General features: G+C 38.4%; 1 protein-coding gene across 11 annotated transcripts in view; it reads right to left on the bottom strand.

The window, feature by feature from the left end:
• Positions 1-1,771: 1,771 nt before the first annotated feature.
• Positions 1,772-27,874, bottom strand: part of brd4 (bromodomain containing 4) — a 164,712-nt gene continuing 138,609 nt past the window's right edge. For 10 of the 11 annotated variants that reach the window (XM_069927306.1, XM_069927303.1, XM_069927310.1 and 7 more), the window contains 5 exons: positions 21,545-21,710; positions 19,685-19,815; positions 18,314-18,540; positions 11,043-11,226; positions 1,772-9,172 (listed from right to left, as the gene is read on the bottom strand). In XM_069927306.1, the coding sequence (XP_069783407.1) occupies positions 9,104-9,172; positions 11,043-11,226; positions 18,314-18,540; positions 19,685-19,815; positions 21,545-21,710 (777 nt within the window). In that variant the 3' untranslated portion in view covers positions 1,772-9,103. The remainder of the gene's footprint in view (positions 9,173-11,042; positions 11,227-18,313; positions 18,541-19,684; positions 19,816-21,544; positions 21,711-27,874) is intronic. The other variant, XR_011354275.1, reaches the window with a different exon arrangement.

Here is a 27,874-nt window from a genome sequence, read left to right as displayed (position 1 = left end):
AGCTCATTCCACACGCCCTCCACTGTTCAAGAAGGTTCCCCTCAGGTTCCTTTTAAATCCCTCCCTCGAGATTTAGGTTCAACCTCTGGAAAAGGGCTTTGTATAGGACGAAACAAGAAAAAAATAAAATGGGTCGTCCTATACGCCGAGTCTAAAACTCGCCGGCCATTTTCCCTCCGGCCCCGATGCATCCTCACGCATGCTCCGTTAGCCTATGAGTGCAGTCTCACAGCTTCTCCGCGGTCCATCCGCCGGGTACACTCTGCCACTGGCTTTAAACAGCTTGCTACAGGAGCCACCAGTGGCTTATTTTAAACATGCAAAAAAAAGTCAACATTGAAATAATGTTTTGAAATATTTGTGATATGCTTTTAACAGGAAGGGTTGGGGGGGGGGGGCTTGTCGTCTTATGCAAAGGGCATCACTCAGAACCATTTTAGGTGGAAATTCGGGGTTGTCCGAGAAAACGGCAATATACGGTACCTTCTCTATGCCCCTCATGAGTTTTTTTAAAAGCCTCCTTCACTCCAGGGAGAAATGTCCCAGCCTCAAGACATAGGAGCAGAAATAGGCAAATTAGCCCATGGAGTCAGCTCCCTGGCTAATCAATTTATCAGTCTCCCAATGACCTGGCCTCCACCACCACCTGTGGCAAGAAATTCCACGGATTTACCACTCTGGCTGAATATGCTCTGTGGCTAAAGTCAAGCTGCTGGGGGAACACTGTGGGAGAAAAGGAATGGCTGACGTTTCAGACTGGAAGACCATAAGACCACAAGACGTAGGAGCAGCTATTCAATCATAAACTGATCTATTTTCCCCACTGCACAGCATTCTCACCATTAACTTTTGATGCCCTGTCTAATCACAATCAATCCATCTCCATCTTAAATACACCCAATGACTTGGACTGCACAACTGCCTGTGGCAACAAAATCCACAGATTCACCTACACAGCCTCAATTCAAACCAAACCAGTCCTGGTAATATTTTAAAATTTATAGAATGGCAACAGGCCCTTTCAGCCCAAGAGCCTGTCCTGCCCAATTGACCTACAACCACCAGTACATTTAAGGGTGGGAGGAAACTGGTGCACCCAGAAGAAACCCACACAGACGTGTGGAAGAATTGTGCAAACTCCTTAAACAGCACTGGATTTGAACTAGTGTTGCTGGCACTGTAAGTGTTGTGCTAACCACTACAGTAACCCTGCCACCCAGTGTATTTTCCAGTAATGTAACCCCCACCCAAATAATGTGGGGGGTGGTCTCTGATCTTTGGATTTTTAATAGCCATTTGATATGATTGCCCTGCCATTATTGTGAAGTAGCACTGCCTTAATACTTTATGCAAGTGGAGTCAGATTGTAATATACTTAACATGAAGGGTCTCACTCTGAGCTCAAGATTCAACACTTCCACAATGCTGGGCTCGAGACTCAAGCCTCATTCAACCAGAATGAAGTTTGAATCCAAGTTGAAGGACTGCATTTTCCCAACTGCATGTGGATGGATTATAATGCTAGAAAGCAATTGGACAATTTCCAATTTCATCAGCTGCTATACAAATTCAGGCAACATTATTTTTTTTAAAAAGCGGTTGCAGCAAAAAAGACTGTCAAAGTTCCAATTGCAATTCAGTCACATTATCCCAAATGGGTATTAGTTATTCCATATTCAATGAAAATGTTTATTTCAACAATAACGGCACAAAACATTAGCAATTCAAGTGGGGAAAATCCAGTAATTTCTTTCTACATATATTCAAAATGTTTAATACAAGCATTTCCATATTTAATATAATTAGAACAATGTGACATAGTGTTGCATTAAGCTAACGGTATCATTTGAATATTGATTTACATCACACTGATGCTGTTAATCTGCATCAAATTGTTTGCAAAAACATTAAAAATGTGCTCCGCATGTAGTGCTCAAACATGAAAATTAAACTAAACATTTCTTATGTATCCAAGAATCGTTTTGTAATGTCTACCAAGCTCACTTAAGGAGTGAAATGCACACAAAAAGATGAGCAAGATACAAATAAAATCACATTACTGGAAAATGTAAAAAAAAATACACAAGTATAATTCAAATGTGTACATCTGAAAGCTTTAAATGTTTCGATCAAAATATAATTACGCCAGTATCAGACTGATATGCTAGTCTATTAACAATGGACAATATTTGGTAAATTCAAAGTACAATTTCAAATATTAAAAAGGCTATTATTTCTAATGTTTGAATACAAATATTTTGTTCTCTGCATACATATACAATTTAAATACAATTTTCTTACCAAATGCACCTTTTAAGGTTTTATGTTAAGCACTTTCAATCCATTGTGTTTGCGTATGATATGCATTGATACCAGTTCAGAACATATTTATACCACTGTGCACAAAGTTCCCATTGAACCCTGAGTGTAGACATCAAGCAACTCCTGCAGAAGGAAAAGTGATCTGCTATTGCCCTTTTATCCCAAATTTCACTTGTGGAATAGACATTGTTATATTTGCAATTGTTGCTGAGAGGTAGCCCAAGATCAAATATTGTCTGCATCATTAACATCTCCTGTCCAAAGGTGACGAGAATGGTGCAGGTGAAATCCAGATACAAGTGTTCTGCATTCACATCAATGAGATGCACTTTGTGAATAGTTTAACTGTCATCTCCTAACAAGTAGTTTTCAACTTCACGCACAGGAATGACTGATACATCAAATGTACATTTGCATCGATTAAACAATTTTGTATTGTTGGGACATTAATAGTATTGCCAAGAATAATTGAAGTGTCATAGACCAGTGATAATTGTTGCCTTTGACCACCCTGTTTCCAAAAATTACAACATTAATATGAAACAAAAAAAAGGAAATTCTGTGAATCAAACTGATAGGCAATAGAAAACTGGGTGTAGCTAGCTCCAGTAATAAGAGTTGAAGACACTTCAAAACCCCAGTCAAACTGCACTGGGCACCATCTGAAGGAGTCCCAATTTTCTCTGCCTATTTATTTTAGCAAGGACAACAGTCAGCCACAACATGGTTCAATGTTCATTAATGAAGTGGTACACACAGTTCTGTGATTAACCAGGTGAAACATGAAGAGACATTTACAATCAAACCTTTACTCTGAAGGCTGTGCATAATCACAAAAGTTTTCTTCTCCTGCCTCCTTGTGGCAGGATTTCAACATTCATATTTTTGCAGGAATAAAATACAAGATATAATCCTCGGCACAATGCACACTGGTGGGGAACAATCTTTGAGGGACAGTTTGAGTATCAGTTGCCTTGCAAGCGACTATAAATTGATGCTTTATTAGCCTGCATAAATTTTAAGATGGAAATATTTGATAGGCCATGTTTTGATATACAACTTATCCACAAAATAGATAAGTGTACCAATGATCTAATCCAAATGACAAAACCATAGATATTGGATGGAATAGATTTTCACAGGATAAAATGATGGGAGCCTGCAGGATCATGGTGCACATGCTGTTGTTCAGACATGCTAGTTAAGGTTCAGCAGCTGTGCTGAAGTTACTATTGATTTTTTTTCCTAAGCAGTTATCTAACAGTTCCAGTCCTTGATCAAAACACTGGATACGCAAGCCAGAAAAAGTGATGTGCTCATGTTAGAGAATAAATGCACATTTACCTGGGACTCTAGAAGGGCTAGCCTTTCTCACAGGATATGATGTGAGGTTAGTATTAAAAAAAACTGTAAAGGCAGACTCAATTTGAGAAATAGTCAAAAATCTAGACAGGTACCTCCCATAAATAACTATGGTTAGTATTTTGCTTCACTTTGGTTCATATTAGAGGTGGAATTGGGGAGAAAGAGTGCAAAGGGAGAGAAAGAGAGCAGACTGAGGGAATTTAATACTATCTAAAGCTCCTATTTCACAAACTGCAGAAATCACTGCCACAAACCATCTACTTTTCTGATGAACCCCACTGCCAATTGCAAAAACAAGGCTAATGGACGGTTTAAAAGAAATCAGTTTGTCAATATTGTGTGCTTCCAAAATGTCAGGCCTCGGACTGCAGGAAACTTACAAATACCAGTTTACATTATAATGGCCATTTAAAAACAAAACAAATTGTTTATTGCTACAAAGTACTCCAACATTGACAAACAACCTCAAATTCTAAGACTGATAATCCCAAGAAGCAAGGACCGTGCTGCCTCTCTCCAAATCCATCAACACCAGCCTTCAAAATCTCTAGTCAAAACATAATGCTGGAGAAACTCAGCAGGTCAACCTGCCAACCAGAGCAAAGATACATCACTAAAGCTCAAGCCTAAAATGTTGGTGATGTTGTTTTATCTTTACTCCAAAATCTCCATATTTATTTTGTCTCAGTGGAGCATCAAACTGGGGCCAATCTGATTCACACCTGTCTCTGCATTAAGTAAAAACATGACCAATGTGGGCAAATTTTTGTCCTAAGAGCAGAGGTTACAAAAACCTTTTTAAAGAAATTGAAGTCATCTTTAAATGATAAATACAAGGAAACTCTTTCTTCTGGAAGCAAAGTTGTTCATCTGAGAACATCAAAAACCAAGAATGAAGAAAGCAGTGAGAGTGGAAACAAGATCCTCAGACTTCTCAGTTTGTCAAGACCTCACAAAAAAAAAACCTAAATTAATGGTAATTTGCAGTAAAATAAACTCGATTATTGTTATTTGCGATTTTGTGTTTTGCTCAAATCTAATTTTGAATGAAGTCAGTGGACAAGGTCTCATGTGGGAGGTTAGTTCAGACACTAGGTATCCTTAGAAAAGTTGTAAAATGGTTTCAAAATTGGCTGAGTGGTAGCGGATTATTGCTTCTTAGACTGGAGACCTGTGATTAGGGGTGTTCCTCAGGGATCGGCGCTAGGGCCATTATTGTTTGTTGATCCAATTTACCACATTATATCAATGATCTGGATGATAATGTGGGAAATTGGATCAGCAAGTTTGCCAACGACACCAAGATTGGAGGAGGCGTGGACAGCGAGGAAGTCTTTCCAAGCTTGCAGAGGGATCTGGATGCAGACAAGAGTGAGGTGTTGCATTTTGGAAGGATAAACCACAGTAGGACATACATAGTAAATGGTAGGGCACTGAGGAACAAAGAGATCTACGAATACAGATAATGCAATTCCCTGAAAGTGCGGTACAGGTAGACAGGGTTGTAAAGAAAGCTTTTGGCATCTTGGCCATAATAAATCAAAGTATTGAGTACAGGAGTCGAGATGTTTTGGTGAAGTTGTATAAGACACTGGTGAGGCCAAATTTGGAGTATTGTGTGCTGTTCTGGTCACCAAACTACAGGAAGGTTATCAGTAATATTGAAAGAGAAGATTTACTAGGATGAGGCCAGGTCTTCAGAAGTTGAGTTACAGGGAAAGATTAAATAGGTTGAGATTTTATCCCTTAGAGCACAGAAGAATGAGAGGAGAATTGATAAAGGTTTATAAAATTATGAGGGAAATAAGACTGATAAGCATGTAGGCTCTTTTCACTTAGATTGGGATGGATAAATACGAGAGGATATGGCTTTAGGGTGAAAGGTTTAGGGGGAACTTCTTCAGTCAGAGTGGTGGGAGTTTGGAACAAGTAGCCATCTGACGTGGTAAATATGGGTTCACTCTTAATACAAGTGTTAAGAATAGATTAGATAGATACATGGATGGGAGTGGTCTGGAAGGTTACAGAATGGTGCAGGCCAGTGGACTAGCAAAATGATGTTTTCTATGGTTACTAACACAAGAGTTGGCAAAAGAACTAGAGGGGAGGTGACATATTCTTTTAACATTCTTCTCTAACCATGTTGCCTGAAAGAATGGTCAAAACAGATAGTAACAATTTTCAAAAGGAAACTGAATATAAACAAAAAGTTGTGCATTTAAAAGGCTATTAGGAAAGAGCAGGAAAGTTAGTCAAATTGGGCAGCTCCTTCAAAAAGTCAGTACAAATGTGAGAAGGAAAATGGTTTCCCCTTATTCAGGATGATGCTATGAATCTGTTAAATGTAATGCTGAATTCCAATTCCATTCTGACATTACACAATATTTCTAAGCACCTGTATCATAATTTTACACCATTTCCAAATGGCAACTGTCAACTTTTAGAGTTTTGAAGCTTCATGGAAACATTAAATATTGATTTGGAAGATTCAAAATTTGCTTTGAAATCACATTTGGTTTGAGAGAGAATAAAAAAAATCAGCCTTGTCCATGAACAAGTTTTAAAAAATCTTGCTGTATAAGAAAGAAAATGCTAAATTAATCTAGACAAGATGCAAATTACAAAATCTGTTTAAAAAGGTTCTTTGTTTTCACAAATGAATTTTTGAAGATCCGTTTATCCACTTCAAGTTGCACAACTTGGTATCATTTATAGTAAAACTATAAACTTCTCCCTCCCTTTTAGTAGCAGGCCTGGACAAATCAATGCTCAAGTGCATCATTAATTTGATGCGTGCAAGTTACACAAGGCCCCTACACAGAGGTCACTGAAATGGATATTACTTGAGCTATTCAGTTCCTTTTTGGATGATAATGTTTTGATGCATTTCTTTAGTTAGATTGATGTTTATTGAGAATGGAATAATTTTACTTTTAATGTTTTGGAAGAAAACTGATATAAACCAAGCCCACAATAATGGAAAGATCTATAGCTAACAGCAAGGAAGGCCATTCAGCCATTACAAGATGCAGTTCTTTGAGCAAATCCAAACCGATTATATCTCTTGCTCTCCCACCAGAGGGTTAAATCTTTCTCCATTTCCAAAATTTATTCACACAAATTTCAGGCAATATTGTTTGGAAACTAATCTCCAGCGTTTCTGGCACAGCCATGTAAAAAGTGCATCTCTATAGTGCAGAGTTCTCTGAGGAATAATTCCCCCCACCCCCCCCCAACATATTTTTGGCAAAAGGCAGAGAAAGTTGGCCAGTAAAGCAAGTGAAATTATTGCTGGGTCCCATTGCTTTCAGATCAGATTTACCAATCTGCCAATACTGTATTAACATTTCTGTATTGAGCTCCACTCAGCTGGGTTCTTTTCAAGTAGAGTAAAACCCCTGATATCAGGAATTCATGCAACTGACAGCCTCAAGCAACCAGCAAAGAAAAAGACGAAAACTTAAATAGATAAAAAATACACAAGTTTAAGCACCTCACCATTAGTTTGCCAATCCATGCAATCTCAAGCAACTGGAAAATACACTTATCCAGCATCTATCAATTCCCATAGGTGCCAGATACAAGAGCTTTACTGTATTTCTTTTGTCAAAGATCGTGGCAACAATGCTGACAAAGAAGGGATTGTGTTCAAAATGGATTTTTAGACAACTTTCTTGCTCTGAAAAAGTATTTTTCAACTTTTATTAACGTATCATCAGTAAGCAGGGCATCAGTGCACTCAGAAAGCATGACAATTAGATAAACGTGGTGAATGTAAAGGAACAGTCAACTTAAGAAAAAGACACCAGCATATTGTATAAAAGGTGTGTTTATTCAATAATCGATACAGATCAAATGCAATTTTTCTGCCTCTCAGTAAAACTAATTTGAAACTGAGGTCACCAACACGGGAGCTGGTACTGTATAGTGGGTATTTTGGCACGTTAAAATATGTTCGTTTTGTTAAAAAAAGAAAAAAGGTTTAAAAACAGCTGAAAAAATAAAATTATATTTAAAGGCAAAGACGAGGAATGGTACATTAATTTAAATTTTGTCATATTTGCCATAAAACGTCACTCGTCTAATTCTTGCTGCAGAGTTTAACTAGGAGAACCAGCACTTCACTTGATGCTTTTAGCAGATACTAAAGGAGACACTTACACAGAAATAGCTCGTATATTTTGTACAACCCTCTGGGGGGGGGGGGAAAGGAAAGCCCAGAATTGACCAGATAAAAGATAAAACTCACACCTGGGCCTCCAAATGGTATTGGAAGTCTGCTACAATTAATAAAGTAAGTTTTTTTTTAATATAATTACAGAAAACATACCAGTCAAACATCGCACACCAACTATACCCACTATACAGCATCGGTTGAACACTAGTCAAGAGTAGCTGAAACCTCTGGTTATTTGCAGAAAAGAAGGTCAGCTCTGGTATCTTTACTATTCAGAGGGAGAACTGTACAAAACAGTTTCAGCAGTGTTGTCAACATTCGTATCTCCTGAGGTAATGAGACAAACAATTTCACCTACTTTGGTTGGTAGTCCAGCTTTGATCCCAAACACTGCAGAAAAGAAATTAAAACAGGGGGGGAAGAAAAAAAAACAAAAGAAATGCTTTAGATGGGACTTGCTGTTTCAACTCATAACCTCTGACATATGATTTTTTCCCTTTTTTGTATTGCCATAACAATCAAATGGCTTATCAGAACATACAGAGCCAAGTTTCTGAAAACTCTGTAAATAAACAAAACCCGCAGACACCACTACGCACTGTGTAAAAGAAAGTAATGAACACAGAGTTGCACTGCTTTAAATAGTCCATCTAGATTATACTGTTGTAACTTAGTGAAGGGGCCAGATTTCCCAATTACAGGGGAATTCACCGTATGCCATAGCATTGCCCCTTTCTCTCTCATGAGCAGTGAAGGAGACGTACTAGATTTATGGAACCAATGCAGCAAAACTATTCAGCAAACAGGGTCCTGACACTGCAACTGTGAAACTCTGATCAAATGCATCAGAATGTTATTGTGTCTTTTCATACATAGTGAAGGGGTTTGGGAGGACAGCCTTGCAGCTAATGGGTAACCCTCCCCCCCTCCCCACCCCTTTACAGTAGTATCATCCGGAAAGCTGGACGCACGTACGTGCACGTGTTTTCTAAACAACAATAAGGTTTTTTTGTCTATTTGTTCATTCCTATATTGTGGGTTAAATGTAAGGCAGACTTCTGTCCATCCACGTCCCATCCATCCATTCAAGGCATCGACTGAACGATTCGCTCACTCACTGGGTCACACATGCAGAAAGACCGTGCACCAAGAACCTGGCCGAAACACTACGGTGCCACGTAACTCATGGAAAACAGTTTCGTAGTACTTTCAAGAGTCAGGATCCAGAATAAGGAGCCCTCAGAAGAGATTCTCTTCAAATATTGCCATTAAGTCGCTCTGAAAATTCATGTCAATCGTGGCTGCCATCTAAATCACAGTAAAGAAAGCAAGTTAGAAAACGTTCCATTTGTGCAGTTAAATTTTAGTCTAACTTATTAACACAAGAACCCACCAAAGCCAACCTTTGGTTTGACCTTTGGCCAAAGACGAGTTAGTGAGATTCCAGCAACAATCTGACATGCAGAACGGATTCAAAGAACGTATTGCCAATCATGCTTTTACTTGTTAAATAGCAAGAGGTTGGTGGCAGAGGTGTGCATCTCATGTCAGAAGTCTGCACCTCTTTGAATATGAATTTAATGTAACATAATTATTGTAGTTTAAAATTTGTAAATAAAATATTTTAATAAAAGAGAAGTGTGCACATGGGGCACAGGTTGCCGATGGTTTTGGACTGAAGACTGTCCAGCTGCGGAGGCTGCAGGAGCACTGGAGGCAAGTTATGGATATCCAGTGAATCTGTGGGACTCTATTTTGCTTCTCTTTCTCTGGCCATAAAGGGTGTCAGGCAATTTCTGCTGATGACAAATCTTTATCTGCCTTACAGTAAACCAAAGGAAATTTTGTGTAATATCATATTTTCTGTTTTATTACATGACAATAAAATAAGCTTGAATTCACATTTACTCAGAAGTTTCAATGCACGATCTTTGAAGTCACACTAAGAGTCATGGTTAATGTACTTCCAATTTCAAGTAAGCTCAATTCAAGACCCTGAGGGATACGCCCATCAAAGGTGTACAATTTCAATTTGGGGGAAAAAAATTATTTTGATGAACAAACCTGATGATTATTTGCCAACTTCATGTCTGCAATATTACGGAATCACTGGCAGCCATAAAAGAATGGTTAGAACGAAGGCCCTTTTCATCCAATCACCCATTCTCTTCTCTACAATTTTAGTATCACACCCCTTTTTGCACCCATCAGTTTGTAAGTTAGGGACAGGATACGTTAAAAATCAAATTGGGGTGGCATGGTTGCCACAGTGGTTAGAGCAACACCTTTGCAGTGCCAATAATTGGGACTGGTGTTTTAATCCCGCGTGATCTGTAAGGAGTTTGTACATTCTCCCTGTGCCTGCGTGGGTTTTCCCTGGGACCTCTGGTTTCTTCCCACTGTTCAAAATGTACTGGGAGATGTAGGATGTGCTATGTCTTTAAAAAAATCCCCATCAACCAGTGAGAACTCCTATGTAACAATTAATGGAATTTCCTTCCATTTCTCCATCAAAATGTTTCTGCAACTACCTGTACAACTGTTGTTCAGAATTAACAATGTTAATTCAATATTAATTTACAAGGACAAATCAGTTATGCTTAAATCTTTGCAATTAGTGTTTTTAAATTTAGACATACAGCATGGTAACAAGCCCTTCCAGATCACGAGCCCATGCCACTCAATAGACCTACAAACCCCTGTATGTTTTGAAGGGTGGGAGGAAACTGGAGCCCCCCCAGTGAAAGTGTACAAACTCCTTGCAGACAGCAACAGGATTTGAACTCCAGTCCCAATCAATGGTGCTGTTACAGAGTTGCACAAACCACCACGCTAACTGTGCCGTCCTTTAAAGAATGATCAATTTCCAATGAAAACAAAGAAAATATTTTCACGATACAGTAAAAGTACCAATGTCCCCATGGCCACTGGCACTTCAATACCCCCAGAGGACAACAGCAAGCAACAAATAATTTGAATGTATAAAAAAAATGCTGAAACCTATCCTTTGCTTTTACAATATCCATACACATGCTTCTGAAGGAGATGCCAATGGAAGCGCAGGACACCTACTGCAAACTGCCAACCGACAAAGTTAGCACCAAGTGATAATGAGTCCTGGCTCCGGACTGGGAAGCCTATTCCGGTTTCAACCCAGTTTCAAGCTCTAGGAACTTACTGCTTCCTTCCGCCTTCGTTCTTGCTCCCGTTTCCTTGCTTGCTCCCGCTGCTGATCCAGCATCGATTGTGAGGTTGGCTGAGCGCCCTGCTGCTGCTGTGGCTGTTGTGGCTGCGGCGGCTGCCTCCTCACCTCCTCATGAGCTCTCCGAGCACACTCCAAAGCATCCTCCTCATCTCGACTTCTGCAATTAAAAGCAAAATTTGTTCAAGTAGCAATACAACAGTAACAAAGTTTCTGTTACACATAATTATAACCAAGTGATAGTATAAACCAGCCATTCTCAATGAGGGTTAGTTAGAGCACACTCAAGTAAAAACCTAGATTTCTTTTCACCACACGACTTAAAATAAATATGGTCGGTAGAAGTACGGAAGAAAGCAAAACACAACTGCTTCACAGGGAAGAGGCCCATAGACTTTGAGTAGAGTCCTAAGGGCGGTGGGGGGGGGGGGGGGGGGTCATGCCAGAAAGAAAAGGCCAAGAATGGCTGGTGGAAACAATGCTGTACTTAAAACATCTAACAAGGTTTTCCGACATCAAAACTTTCTCCAGCACACTGAGGATTTTAAAATTTATCCATGACAATTTGCTGAAAACCCCGAAGTGATGATAACCAGGGAAACCAATGGATTTGGGACTAGAGTGACAAAGCAGTTATGCATCGCCTCACCAAGTAGATGATGACAGCCACACAAATATGAACTGGAAGAAGTGGATTCAATAGCAAATTAGATTTAAAAGAAACAAAGAGAAAATTGAGAGAGAAATAAATTATTTCTGAAGTTGGTATCTTAATACTCAACAACTGAAGCCTTAAGGAATGAAAACTGTCAGGCTGAATATTGCTTGGCCCGTAAATCCTTATATTTTTCTGTATGTGGCCTGTTATGTTGTTCTTTCAAGAAGAAAGACTTTGTGTGGAGATTTTCCACGACTTCAACCAACCCCCATCATATGTCACTTCTGGTTTCTGCCCAATCACGCACATTGAATGCTGGAATTCTAGTTCTCATTTACACACAACACATTGTTCCCCTTTTAAAAAAACCCAAAAACACAAACACAATACTATGACTTAATAATAAAAGTATCTACGTTCCATGGTCAGTCTTTTTCCACCAGTTGCACCTGATGACGCCTGGCTTCACGAAGTCATTTATGATAATTCAGGACACCCGCAAGATTCAGCTGAAGTTCAGAAATCCGTGGAGGTTTTTTTCCTGCTCTTCATTTTCCTGCTTATCAATAAGTTCACGCACATTCACCAGTAGCTGTTGATTTTGCTGTTGCAGTTCCTCAACATTACGATAGGTCACCAGATGCTGAGAAATCACTTCAAAGGAACAGCTTATGTCATCTTCATGTAAAATATGATTTCCTCGTGCATCTTCTAGTTCCATCAAAAGTGCCCTATTCTGCTATGAAAGATCTGATGTGCAGTTTGTTCCTGATTCTCCCCGTTGAGTAATGAAGCAGGCTTAATTTGCCTCATCGTCCCTGGATATTGACATCAGCAGCTCAGAGAAGAACTTTCACCATGTCCATCTGACCATGGCCCAATGCAACCATCAGTGCTGTCTGACCAGCCTGACTGGCTTTGGCATTCACATCTCCTTGGCTAAACAGTTTATCCACAATGGTTTTTTTTTTATTTTTATTTTTTTAATTTTTTTTATTTTTCACACATATACAGTGACTTTTTCTCCCCCCCCCCCCTTCCTCCCAAGCCACCCCCCCCACCTCCCCCTCATCCATTTTAGGTATACAATCTAGGTTGCATTAAGCCAGTCAGACAATGTTGTCATTCAACAAAATTACACCAGAAATTCTACTGAGTCCATTCTTTTCTTTCCTTCTCCTTCCATCAACTTAGGTAATGTTTGTCCCCGGTAGGTTTTCGCTATTGTATTTAATGTAAGGCTCCTATACTTGTTCGAATATTTCAATATTATTTCTTAACCTATATGTCATTTTTTCTAATGGAATACATTTATTCATTTAAATTTAGTAGTATCTTCCTTTTAATTTGGTTATGTATTCCATTAATATTTAAAGACATATAGTTCAGCGTAGCCCTTTTATATTTTGTTTATCTTCTCTTTCCGGTTTTCCATCATTACCTTTCCTCCTTTTCCATTTCTGTTTTCTTATTTTCAACTCTTTATAAGACAACATTCCTACAACATCCAACATTTTCCTTATTCTCCTATTTCTATCTTATTTATCCCCAATCTCCCCTTCACCTCCTGAGTTGTCCTTTATCCCTTGTCGGACAACCACATCTCCCCTCTCCATTTGGATTTGCGAATCCACTCGCAAGCGTCAACTGATTTTGGAGTGACCGCTATTTCCCCCCACCCCGCCCCCCCCCAGAAAAGATTTCACTTTTCATATGTCACAAAGGTCACTCTTTTAATTCCCTCCTTATTCTCTCTATTCCATTACCTTCCCTTATTAATTCTTGTCTATACTATCTATATTTTCCTCTAAGTACAGATACATTCATGTATGCTCATTGTCTCTATTCACTCTTATACCTCTTTACCCGCATACATATCAATCGTGATCATTTTTACTCTCATTACCCGTCTTCATCCCTCAGTCTATTTTTGTCTTTACCCACATACATATCAATCGTGATCATTTTAACTCTCATTACCCGTCTTCCTCCCTCAGTCTATTTTTGTAATTGTTCTGCAAATTTTCGTGCTTCTTCTGGATCCGAGAATAGTCTGTTTTGTTGTCCTGGAATAAATATTTTCAATACCGCTGGATGCTTTAGTATAAATTTATACCCTTTCTTCCATAAAATCGCCTTTGCTGTATTGAACTCTTTTCTCTTCTTTAGGAGTTCAAAACTTATATCTGGATAAATGAAGATTTTTTGCCCTTTATACTCCAGTGGTTTGTTGCCCTCTCTTACTTTTTCCATTGTCTTCTCCAGTACCTTTTCTCTTGTAGTATATCTTAGGAATTTTACTACAATAGATCTTGGTTTTTGTTGTGGTTGTGGTTTAGAGGCCAATACTCTATGTGCCCTTTCTATTTCCATTTCTTGCTGTAGTTCTGGACATCCTAGGGTCTTAGGGATCCACTCTTTTATAAACTCCCTCATATTCTTGCCTTCTTCATCTTCCTTAAGGCCTACTAACTTTATGTTATTTCTTCTGTTATGGTTTTCCATTGTATCTATTTTTTGAGCTAGTAGTTCTTGTGTCTCTTTAGTTTTTTTATTAGATTTCTCCAATTTCTTTTTTAAGTCTTCTACCTCCATTTCTGCTGCTACTGCCCGCTCTTCCATCTTGTCCATTTTCTTTCCCATTTCTGTTAAGGTCATCTCCATTTTATTTATTTTCTCTTCTGTGTTGTTTATTCTTTTTCTTAAATCCTTAAATTCCTGTTTGCCATTCTTTAAATGACTCCATGTCTCCTTTAATAAGAGCAAGTATATCCTTTACCTTGCCTTTCTTTTCTTCTTCTATTTCCCTGTACTCTTCCTCTTCCTCTTCTTCTTCCTCTGGGTTCGCCATCTGTTGTTTCTTTGGTGCCCTTTCCTCCTCTTCTTTCTTGTTTCTATTGTCTTCTGTGGTCTCTTCTTGCTGCAGGTGTTCTGCAGCTGTCGTTGCCGGCTGTGGAGGTCGACTCCCCAGCTGGTCCCCCCTCCCGTCGGTGTGTTATTTTTCATTCGCATCGCGCATGCGCAAAGTATCGCGCATGCGCGGTTGCGCACTTTTACTCGGCTCTGCGAGCCATTTTTGTAGTCCATTATTTACCGACCTGAGGGAGCGGGTTTCTCTCTCCGCAGCGGGCCTCTTCGGACAGGTAAGGCCTTCACCTTTTTCCTCTTTTGTCTTCTCTTCCTCTCTTCTTACCGTTGCTTTCGATTTTTCTTTTTTTGTCGCCATCTTCTTTCCACCTTCATACTCACTTTTCTGTAACTTTTATTTCTGTGCCTTTGTGTTTTCCTTTGTTTTTGCCGACTTTTCTGGAGAGGGCTGGAGTTCACCGTCTGGCCACTACTCCATCACGTGACTCCTCTTTATCCACAATGTTCATGTTTTTCTCATTTTCCACTGCAGCAAGAGCAGGCCAAGTAATGATGGAAATTGCTGGTTTCTGACTGGATACATGGAACCATTCATGCTGAAAGTTGTTTAGGCAGAGTCTCACTTCTTTGCTGGCCATTGCCTTTTATTTAGCTAGTTTTTCAATGCTTTGCCTGCTGACAACACATTTTCACTTAATTTGTATCTCTCGTATTTCTACTTTGTTAATTTCTCTCCAACTTGACAATCTCTTCACTTAATATCCTCACAGTTTCTGTCCTAAACCCACTAGGTCGATCTGCCCACACATCAAAATTAACCTTGACTCTGTCTTTAGAATTCTCTTGATCTTCAAACTCCTGATTCAGAAGATGAGCTTCACAAGATGTAATTTGATACTCTCCATTAACAGCCACAAACTGAAGGTTTTTCTCAATACCATTTGCTTTATGCTTTCTGACGCCATCTTTCAGTTTCTGATTTTTTTTTTCCTTAAAGCTGAGTCTCAAAAGATCTCCAACATTCTTCTCTGCTGCCAGGCCGTTCTTCAGCCTTCGTCAGAGCTGTAATTCATTCAGCAAGTTCAGCTTCTACTTCTGGTAATGTTTCTGGTCCCTTCATTGTTTGCTGCAGTTTCTGTTCAGCAAGTTCCAGTGTAACTGTCTATTTTTATCTTCTAGTTAGTGTAAGGAGGCATCTTTATTTGTCAACTCATTTTCCAATTTGTTATTTATGTCGTGTAATGAGGTGGGTTTCCGTACATTAAGGTCTCGCTTCTCCAATGTAGTTACCCTTCCTTCCACGAGTGTTGTGCACTTATCTTCGGCATGTGAAGCTACTATGAAAACTTTTCTCACCAGGTCGAGCTCTTCACATCCTCTCAGACCTAATATTGGCTGTACTCTCCTTTCTACGATCAGTAGCTGTGACTTTAAATGCCACCCTTTGTGTTTGAAGGTCACCTTTGTTCACTTTGTTCACTACAGTGTAGCCCGTCACTGGATTAATGTTGCCGTTTATGGTGAGGGTCTTGTAATCACCCATAGATAACAAATTCACCTGGGCTCCTGTCAAGCTTAAATAGAATTAATGTCTCATTCAAAGTCACTCAAAGTCATTCAATACGATCCATTCCGTTTTGCCGGCAACAGTCTGCAGTGAATTCCTCCATTTCTTCGTCCACTGTGTATTCCTTTCTCTTGGTAGTTGGCTTTGCAGCACTTTGCAAAATGATTCTTCTTCCCACATTTGTAGCAGGAGTTTCCATAGGCAGGACACATCTTTGGAATATGGCTACCTCTGCAATTGCTGTTTGAGCTTACCACTTTGCTTTGGGAAACTCCTGGTGCTCTACTTATGCATTTTCATCGCATGTACTGTTGTGTCTATCCTATGCTTGTGCTCATGTGATCTCTGATGTCATATTCACAGCCTTTTCCAGAGTCAAATCTTTTTCACACAACAGTCTTTCTCTATGTCCATTATCTGGATTTCTGCCAACTCTTCTACCTTTAATGAGTGAATTTTTCAAATCTCCAAATTCACAGAACTCACTCTGCGAGAAGCTCGGGTTAGGCATTCGTCAAAGCTCATAGCTTGCTTTTGGTCACAGAGAAACAAAATCTTGAATCTCCCAAACGGGACATTTTTACTTGGAACAAAATGCTCCTCAGACACTTCTGACACCGTGTTATGCTTGTTCTTTCAAGAAGAACATCTTTATGCGAGTTTAACGCTTAACTGACTATTTTTCGTGAGCTGCTTCAACCAACTTCCAGCCACAATCCCCGTCATATACTTCCAGTTTTTGCTTAACTGTGCACATTGCATGCTGGGAAATCTACTTCTTATTTACACACAATTAAAAAAATGTTTGGCCACCCTGCTGCAGAGCGAATAATTTCAAGTTGTAACTTTGTCAAAATTCTCTTGTCGACATTTCAGCTGGCGTATTGGAACTCACTGTTACAGTGAGGTTAGTACAGAGCAAACTAACCAATGGAGATACCAGAGTCTGCAGATGGTGGAATTGAAAGCAAAATAATAACAAACCACTGAAGAATCTCAGTGGGTCAGGCAGGAGGAGAATGAAAAGTTGATGATTTGGACTGCTGAGTTCCTTTCAGTGGTTTGCCTTTAATTGAACTACTGGGCATATTTCCTCAGTCAAAAGACTTGAGTGGAGATCAAGCATTTGTTTCTCCTGCTGAACTGTCCCTGAAGAAATAGTATCCACCAATAACATTGGATAACTAAAATTTTGCTACCTAAAAACTTTTGGGTGTATTTTATGGATTTTATGGATCATGAAAATCATCTTTTGTGATTTCCTGTCATATTTTAAGTCTGCCTCAAGCAGACAAAACCATGAAGTACAACACGTCACTGAAAATGCATTTTCTGCATTCGCACTTGGACGTCTTCCCTGCTGATCTTAATGCCGTCAGTGACGGACACAGTGAAAGGTTTCACCAGGACACTGCGACCATGGAAAAGCAGTATCAGAGCAACTAGAATCCATCAGTGCCGGCCGACTATTGTTGGGCACCGACACAAGAGAATCTGATGCGGAGTACAAACGAAAATCAATGACAAAACATTTTTTGGGTCGGTTGAACTAACGCAATGTGTCAGCATCATTAAGCGATTAAACCTGCTAAATTCAATAAAAAGTTAATGTTTCTCCAATTTCCTACATGATAACACACTAATGGCATCATGAAGAAAGCCTCTACTTCCTCAGGAGTTTGCGGAGGAGCTAGTGGAGTTGTTCAAGTGAACCGGTACGGACTTGAAGGGCCGACATGGCCAGTTTCCGTGCTGTAAACGGTTATATGGTTATACAGCAAATCTAAAATTATTTTTGTGTTCAGCTTGAAGTCGTCCATTATAATCTCATTTCTTTTTGCAGGAAGCAAATATTTTGGAAAAAATTGTTGTCACATCAAGGGAGTTGATGAGGGCAGAGCAATTGACACCCAGTAAACTTTCTTTATTGCTCCTCCATAAGAAAAATAAAATATCACTTTCATCCAGCAAGTTTACCTCGCACCTTACACTCTAGTAGGTGATGAGGTTGAAAGATTTCACGTGCAATCAGTTCACAAAGGCAGCTCACCGGCAACACGCACAGATGCTGTACATTCAAGCTGGCTCAATAAACAAAGTAATCAAACAAAATCAGAGGCTTGATAGTTCAAGAAATGCAAAGGCTAAACTTGCCGTTGTCTCTCTTGCTCCATGCGGAGACGTTCCTTCTCTGCTGCTTCTTGTTGCATCTTACGATACTCTTCCTGTGCTTTAAGCGCCTTCTCTCGCTCTTCTTTCTCTCGGGCTGCTCGCCTGAACTGTTCAAAGCTATCACTGGATGATTTTGCCGTCGATGAGGGAGTGGAAGGAGTCTTCTTTACTAGACTTGCCCATGAGCCCATGTTTTTGATCTTGAGATCCTAAAGCAGACATGCATAAAGAATGTAGAACTCCACTAAAGTAACAAAGCACAATGAACACTGAAACGGAACAGGTTTGGAAAACTAAAAGCAAAAGATTTAGATACAATTTAAGAGTTAGTACACAAAATCAAAAGATTAAGTTAGCAAACTCATCACCTAACTAGAGGAACGCTATCTTTACATTTGCTTTATGAAGTACATTGTTTTACCTGCTGAGTTTCTCCAGCATTGTGTTTCTGCTTCAATCACGGTGTCTGCAGACTTCCGTGTTTTACTTCAATAAAATTGAAAGAGTGCAGAAGATTTACTAAGATGTTTTTGCTCGTTTTTAATATTTCATTTTAAAATGAATAGACCAAACACGCAGTCAAATACAAAATTAAAAATTATGAATACATAAGTAGACGATTTACTAAGATCTTGACAGGACTTGAGGAACTGAGTTTCAGGGAAAGGTTAAAGGTGATTCCCTGGAGTGTAAAAGAATGAGAGGAGATTTGATAGAAGTATTCAAAATTATGATGGATATAGATGGAGTAAATGCAAGTCGGCTTTTTGCACAGAGTAGGTGACATACAAACCAGTGGACATGGCTTAAGGGGGAAAGGGGAGAAGCTTAGGGGGTAATTTCATACAGAGTGTGGTGAAAGTATGAAATCAGCTACCAGCTGAAGTGGTGAATGTGGGCTCAATTTAACATTGAAGAAAAATTTGGACAATTACATGAATGCGAGGCATATGGAATGGGTGCAGGTCAGTGGGACTAGGCAGAATAATAATTCAGCACAGACTAGAAAGGCCAAAGGGCCTGTCTTCTGTGCTGTAATGTTCTATAGTTCTAAAAATAGAAAAAGGCTGCAAACACTGATTTTTGCAAATACACAAAAATATTGGAGAAACACAGCAGGCCTTGCAGCATCCATGGTTGGTAAAGATATATATCCAAGGTTTTAGGCCTTGTTCGTTTAAATTAAACTATTTTTATCAATAGTCCATTCACAAATTATTAAATATCTCATTCTTTCATCTTGGAATATGACCTAAAAGATGACTGCTTCAGAATGAGAACCCAAATGCCGGAAATACAAATCAGGAAAATAGCCATTATACTGTCACGAGTTAATCCACTAACATTTCTCACCTTTTTGGGTGCGACAGGGGTTTTGGGCGTTTGTTGTTTATGCTTTTCTTTGTCCTGAGGAGAAGGCAGAGAGCTGTGTTCCAGGGGCCGAATCACTGGCCCAGCAACTTCCATGTGCTTCATCTCTGGTCCTGCAGTGGGAAAGAACTTAAAGTTTCTCAAGGCCGTCCTGTTGCAACAAACATTTACATGAAACAGAAAATGATGGAGATATTCAGATTAGCAGAATTTTCGGCCATAAACACGACTATCACTTACTTTATTCACTTGGTATCACATAAAATAATGTCATTTTAAAAGCCTTTCCAAGTTTCTAGCAAGATTTTTCTTCAGTTTGAGAGAGATGGGTGCAGACATTTTTTGGATTGTTAAGCTCCATTAACAATGAGGAGGGAAAACAACCCCAAATCAAAATCCCTCCTGAAACAAATCACCGGTCTATCCACCATTAATGGTAAACACAACACATTTTATTCATCTTCAAGATGCCAGTCAACTGAAATAACAGAAAGCCCAAAACAAAGTCAAAGATGCTTGCATTTGAACTAACCACACCCCCCGTGGCCCTGCTTGGCACTGCTGAAATACTTCAGAGAATTCTTTCAATGTCAGGAAACGCAGCTCAATTTGCACAATTAGGCTCCGATGAGCAAAAATACGATAATAACTAGATAACTTGTTTTATTAATGAAAGTTGAAAGATTGTGGCATTGCTTCAGAAAAGGATTTTTATTGCATCACGACTAAAATAGACTTGCAATTATGTAATGTTTTGCAACTTCAAAGTAATTCTAAATCCCTTTACAACCAAGTTCTGCAACAATAACAATTTTAGCAGGAAATTTCTCACATTCTTATGATTTAGATTTTCCATACCCGTTGTCAGATCAATTCCTTCAAGCTCACTCCAGTTTTTTTCCCTATCAAGTATTATTACATGCTCATCAGTTTCCCCAATACCACTGTCACACAACTACACAAAGTCATTTATATTGGGCCAATTAAAAAAACCCAGAGTTATGAATAGAACATGCAAACACCACACAGTATCAGGATCGATGTAGCAATTATGGGATCTACTGTGTCACAGGCAAAGTTATTAATCTGCACAAAGCAAGATGATAGAATCCAAATATCTATAAACAGAGGGAAAGGAAAAACTTACAATCTCTCATGCTTTGACAAAATTCTAGCACTTTATCACTGCCAATGTTTTCATACACAATAAACTACTCTAAGAGCAGCGACTACTGTATCAACAACACTGACAGCTATTTCATACACATCCTTCAGACACCAATGCACCGAATGACAACTTTAGCCGACATTATAGGTCGGGCAACTGCACTGTATGTATTAATTTAAAAAAAAACACTTAGATGCAGAGCACAGTAAGTGGCCCATGAGCCCAAGCGCACCCAACTGACCTATATCCCACCCCCCCCGTACATTTTTTTGAAGAGTGGGAGGAAACCAGAGCACTTGGAGGAAACTCATGCAGACAAGGGGAAACTCCTTACAGTGCGGGATTTAAACTCCAATTGCTGGCACGGTAACAGAGTTGTGCTCTCCATGCTGCCACGCATGAGCAAGTTCTGAGAATATCTTTATGATCTGAATGGAAAAGCTTTGAAGAAAACACAGAAATGCTGGAAGGGGGGTGCCGTAAAGATACAAAATCGATGTTTTAATCTGAGCCCATTTCAATCATAGTGTCTGCAGACTTTTAAAGCTCTGAACAAGCTTCTTACTCTGGTGCAGGATCATAACTACAGCACATGAGGAACTTCCCCCACCTCTGAAGGGAGCAATACAATCCCCAAAGGCCTATGAATGCATTAAAGCCTATTGTTCACTTACTGTGACCAAGATGTGGAGGCGCTTTGCTTCCCTCCCTTTGCTTTGATGGCTCCTGGCGCATCAAAGGACTAAATGGCTCATTTCGGATGACAGGTGAGGAGTGACTCTTCTCTTCTTTCACGTTCACCATCGGTTGTGATTGTACGATTGACGGAGCTCGGGACTCCTGCAAGAGAAAAAAAAATACGTTAATCCAGAGCAGACCACTGGGATGAAAGCAGCTATAAATTAGTGGAGTCTCCACCCATTCCTCATGAGCGTAGGCAGATGGCAAAATAGATGCCCATCAACCACAGTATTAAACAGAAAAGATTAGCATTGATAGATTACTGTAGAGCGGTGGTTCCCAACTCTTTTCTTCCAACTCACATACCATTTTAAGTAATCCCTATGCCATAGGTGCTTTGTGATTAGTAAGGGATTGCTTAAGGTGGTGGGTGGGTGGAAAGAAATAAATTTGAAAACCACTGTTTTAATCGTGCCTAATTGACTTGTTATGTGCACAGTTTCATAACTCCAAAGGAAATGGCCCAATGACAATTTTTCTCAAACAAAATATTTTGGTAACAATTGGGTCTAAAGCAGTGGTTCACAACCTTCCCTTCCCACACACATACGACCTTAATCAATCCCTTACTAATCACAGAGCACCAATGACATAGAAAATACTTAAAGAGGTAAGTGAGTTGGAAGAAAAAGATTGGGAACCACTGGTGTAGAGGGATACTCAATACACTTGTATCCCAGGACTCTTTGCTCTACAACTCTCCCTAGGAGATGGAGATAAAAAGAAAATTCTTGGGTTTGGGGGGCGGGGAAGAGGAAAAAAAAACCAGGCCAAGCAATTTCTGAGGCTCACAGCCTTTTCCTGAAATATAATAGGAGTGTTGCTTTTCAGTAAGAACATTGCCTTTATGGATTGGAGGTCAGTGTTATCAAGTCTCGGAAAGGCACCTTTTCCAGATATGGTTGAAAGTAGAAAGCAGGAGTAAGATTCAGAGAACAAACCACAAAAGGCTTTTTAAACAGCAAAATAATTAGCGTAAACTTCAAGATCATCTGCAAATCTCAATAAAATTGCATCTTTCTCCTTAAATGTTGATGTCCAAATGCCACAACTATACACAATGCAGAGGAGTCACGTGATGGAGTAGTGGCCGGTCGAGGAACTCCAGCCCTCTCCAGAAAAGTAAAAAAAGTCAGTGAAAAAACAAAGGCACAAACACAAAAACCAAAATAAAGTGAAAATAAAAGTGTGAAGAAAATGGCAGCGAAAAAAGAAAAGCCAAAAGCAACGGGAAGAAGAAAGGACGTCGGAAGAAGGTGAAAGCCTTACCTGTCCGAGGAGGACTGCCGCGGAGAGAGAAGCCCGCTCCCTTGGGTCAGTTGAAGCCCCGAACTTGGGACTACAAAAATGGCTCACGGAGCCAAGCAAAAGTGCGTAACCGCACTGAGCGATGCGCAAGACAAAAATAACACTGACGGGAGGGGGGACCAGCTGAGGAGTCGATCTCCACAGCTGAAATTGACAACCGCAACAAAGCAGCAAGAGGAAAACACAGAAAATAACGAGAAGAAGAAAGAAGAGAGTAAAAAGAAATCAAAGAAACAACAGATGACCAACCCAGAGGAAGAAGACCAGCAGCAAGACACTTCTAGTAAAAATAAGAAGACCAAAAATACCCAACAAAATAAAACAAACAAACCAACAAGAAAACCAGAAGAGACAGAGGTAAAGGACACAGATCCTGGAGTGGACTCAGAAGAAGAGGAGGAAGAACTCAGAGAAATGGAGGATGAAGGGAAGGGCAAGTACATGGATATATATTTTTTTAAAGAATATATGGAATCAGTAAAAGAATGGCAGTCACAAGAATTTAGTGAAATAAAAAGAGTAAAAAGTACAGAAGAAAAAATGAATAGATTAGAGATGATCATGTCAGATATAGGAAAAAGAGTGGACAAGGTGGAAGAACGAGAAACAGCCGTAGAAATGGAAGTAGAGGACTTAAAAAAGAAATTAGAAGAATTTGATAAAAAAGTTAGAGACACAAGACCTGTTACCTCAGAAGATAGATATAATGGAAAATTATAATAGAAGAAACAATATAAAGATAGTGGGCCTTAAGGAAGATGAAGAAGGCAAGAATATGCGAGAATTTATAAAAGAATGGATCCCCAGGGTCCTAGGAAGACCAGAATTACAGGAAGAAATGGAAATAGAAAGGGCACACAGAACATTAGCCCCTAAACCACAATAACAACAAAAACCAAGATCTATTCTAGTAAAATTCTTAAGATATACAACAAGAGAAAATATATTGGAGAAAGCAATGAGGAAAATAAGAGAAGACAAAAAACCACTGGGATACAAAGGTCAAAAAATTTTTTTCTATCCAGATATAAGTTTTGAACTCCTGAAGAAGAGGAAGGAGTTTAATACAGGAAAAACAATCCTATGGAAAAAAGGATATAAATTTATGCTAAAGTTTCCAGCAGTACTTAAAATAGTTATTCCAGGGCAGCAAAACAGACTATTCTTGGATCCGGAGGAAGCAAGAAAATTTGCAGAACAACTACAAAACAGGCAGAGAGAGGAAGATATGTAACGAGAACAAAAACGACCACAAACTATATGTATGTGTGTATGTAGGTATGTATATATATATAAAAAAATAGTATATAGGTAAGAACTAAGAAGGGAAAGAAAGGGAAGAAAGGAAGTATGGGGGGAATCAAGAGAGTGACCTTTGTTATATATGAAGATTAAAATCTTTTCGGGGGGGGCTGGGTGGGGAAGAGTTATGGTCACTGCGAAATCAGTTGACGTTTGTGAGAGAATTCGCAAATCCAAATGGAGAGGGGAGATATGGTTGCCCGACAAGGGACAAAGGGCAACTCAGGAAGGGGAGGGGATAGTGGGGTTAAAGGAATTTTAGATAGGAGAATAAGGGAAATGTTTGATGTTTTAGAAATGTTGTCTTATAAAGTGTTCAAAAAAAGAAAGCAGAAATGGATAAGAAGGAAAGGTGATGATGAGGAAACAGAAAGGAAAGATAAACAAAGTATGAAATGGCTATGTTGAACTATATGACTTTAAATATTAATGGAATACAACCAAATCAAAAGGAAGAAACTGCTAAATTTACTGAAAAAAGAAAAAATTGATATAGCATTCGTACAAGAAACACACTTAACTGAAGTGGAACACAAGAAATTAAAGAGAGATTGGATAGGACATGTAACAGCAGCGTCATATAATTCAAAAGCTAGAGGAGTAACTATATTAATCAGTAAAAATGTACCAATCAAAATAGAAGAGGAAATAATAGATCCAGCAGGGAGATATGTAATGATAAAATGTCAGATATATTCGGAGTTTTGGAATCTACTCAATGTATATTCACCTAACGAAGAAGATCAAAAATTTATGCAAGATATTTTTCTGAAGATAGCAGACACGCAAGGGAACATACTAATAGGAGGGGATTTCAACCTTAATTTGGATTCAAACATGGATAAAACTGGGAAAAAAATTAACAGAAAGAACAAAGTAACCAAATTTATAATTAAATCGATGCAAGAAATGCAACTTTTGGATATATGGAGGAAACAACACCCAAAGGAAGAGGAATATTCATATTATTTGGGAAGACATAAAACATACTCAAGAATAGATCTATTCCTGTTATCAGCTCGCATGCAAGACAGAGTTAGGAAAACAGAATATAAAGCTAGAATATTATCGGACCACTCACCCCTGTTATTGACAATAGAGTTAGAGGACATCCCACCAAGAATGTGTAGATGGAGATTAAACTCCATGCTACTTAAAAGACAGGATTTTAGACAATTCATTGAACGATAAATTAAAATGTACTTTGAAATAAATACGGAATCCGTGAAAGATAAGTTTATACTATGGGACGCAATGAAAGCGTTCATCAGAGGGCAATTAATAAGTTATGTAACTAAGATGAAGAAGGACTACAATCAGGAAACAGAGCAGTTGGAAGGGGAAATAGCAAATATAGAAAAAGAATTAGCAATGAAGGAAGACACAACTAAAAGAAGAGAATTGGCAGATAAAAAAATAAAATATGAAACACTACAAACATATAAGGTGGAGAAGAACATAATGAAGACAAAACAGAAATATTATGAACTAGGAGAAAAAATGCACAAAATTCTAGCGTGGCAGCTTAAGACAGAACAAACTAAGAGAATGGTATTGGCATTAAGGAAAAAAGACAAGCAAATCACATATAATCCAATGCAGATTAATGAAAACCAGAGAATTCTACGAACAATTTTATCAAACTGAAAACGAAGGGAAAGAAGACAAAATAGATGAATTTTTAACTAAAATTGAACTACCGAAATTACAAACAGAGGAACAAAATAAATTAACAGAACCATTTGAAATAGAAGAAATACAAGAGATAATAAAAAAAACTACCGAATAATAAAACACCAGGAGAGGATGGATTCCCAATAGAATTCTATAAAACATTTAAAGATTTATTAATTCCTCCCCTTCTGGAAGTAATCAACCAGATTGATAAAACACAAAGCTTACCAGATTCATGCAAAACAGCAATAATTACTGTAATACCAAAGACAGGGAAAGATCCACTCGCACCAGCGTCATATAGACCAATATCTTTACTTAACACAGATTATAAGATAATAGCTAAACTATTAGCAAACAGATTAGCCGACTATGTACCAAAAATAGTAAATCTAGACTAAACTGGATTTATTAAAAAAAGACAAACAACAGACAATATCTGTAAATTTATTAACTTAATTCATGCAGTAGAAGGAAATAAAGCTCCAACAGTAGCAGTTGCTTTAGACGCAGAGAAGGCCTTTGACAGAGTAGAATGGAATTATTTATTCAAAGAACTACAAAAATTCAGCTTACCAGAGAAATATATTAATTGGATTAAAGCATTATATAAGGGGCCATTGGCGAAAGTGACAGTAAATGGATATATATCAAAACAATTTAACTTAAGCAGATCAACAAGGCAGGGATGCCCACTATCTCCCTTATTGTTCGCATTAGTCATAGAACCACTAGCAGAACTGATAAGAACAGAAAATAAAATAAAAGGGATAAAAATAAAAGACAAGGAATATAAAATCAGTTTATTTGCAGATGACATTATATACTTAGCAGAACCAGAAATATCAATAAAGGAATTACGTAGGAAATTGAAGGAATATGGAGAAGTGTCGGGGTACAAGATTAACGCAAATAAAAGTGAAGCAATGCCAATGAATAATGTGGATTTCTCAAAATTTAAGAAAGAATCACCATTCAGATGGCAAACGCAAGCAATAAGATACCTAGGTATACAAATAAATAAAAACCTTGGCCATCTATATAAACTCAATTATTATCCACTAATGAAAAAATTACAAGACGACTTAGAGCATTGGAAAGACTTACCACTAACACTGATAGGAAAGATAAACTGTATTAAAATGAACATTTTCCCAAGGATACAATACCTATTTCAGGCATTACCAATACGCTTAACACAGAAATTCTTCAAGGAGTTAAAGAAAATAATAAGGAAATTTTTATGGAAGGGGGGGGGGGGGGAAACCAAGGATAGCACTAGATAAATTAACAGTATGGTATAAACAAGGAGGCTTACAACTACCAAACTTTAAAAATTATTATAGAGCCGCACAATTAAGATACCTATCAGATTTTTAATCAAACAAGGGAAAAGCCAGATTTGACTAGATTAGAACTAGATAAAATAGGGGAGAAGATACCTGAACATATATTATATAAATGGGATGAAAAATTGGTACAACGTAGGAATTCTCCAGTATTGCATCATCTGCTCAACATTAGGAAGAAGATTCATGTAGAAAGGAATAAAACAAATTACCAACTACCAAAACTAATACTGACGCAAAATCAGTTAATCCCTTTTACAATAGATAACCTTTCCTTTAAAGAATGGGAGAAAAAAGGGATCAAAAGAATAGGAAATTGTTTTTCGGGAAATAAATTATTATCCTTTGAACAAATGAAGGATAAATATAATATAACTCACGATAGAGTGTTGGCATACTACCAACTGAAATCCTACTTGAAGGACAAATTGGGAAGCAGTCTGAGGTTACCAGAGGGAAGTAATTTTGAATATGTGATTACAGACACAATGATAATCAAAAAATTTATAACAAACATGTATATTAAACTACAAGAAAAGGAGAATGATGAAACAAATGGTAAAACTAAACAAAAATGGGAACAAGATCTAAACAAAGATAAAGAATGAAACATGGGAGAAGTTATGCTCA

Source organism: Narcine bancroftii, chromosome 3 (assembly GCF_036971445.1).
Source record: "Narcine bancroftii isolate sNarBan1 chromosome 3, sNarBan1.hap1, whole genome shotgun sequence".
Lineage (NCBI taxonomy): Eukaryota > Metazoa > Chordata > Chondrichthyes > Torpediniformes > Narcinidae > Narcine > Narcine bancroftii.
The sequence above is the reverse complement of the archived record's forward strand: the minus strand, read 5'-3'. Positions and strand labels throughout refer to the sequence as shown.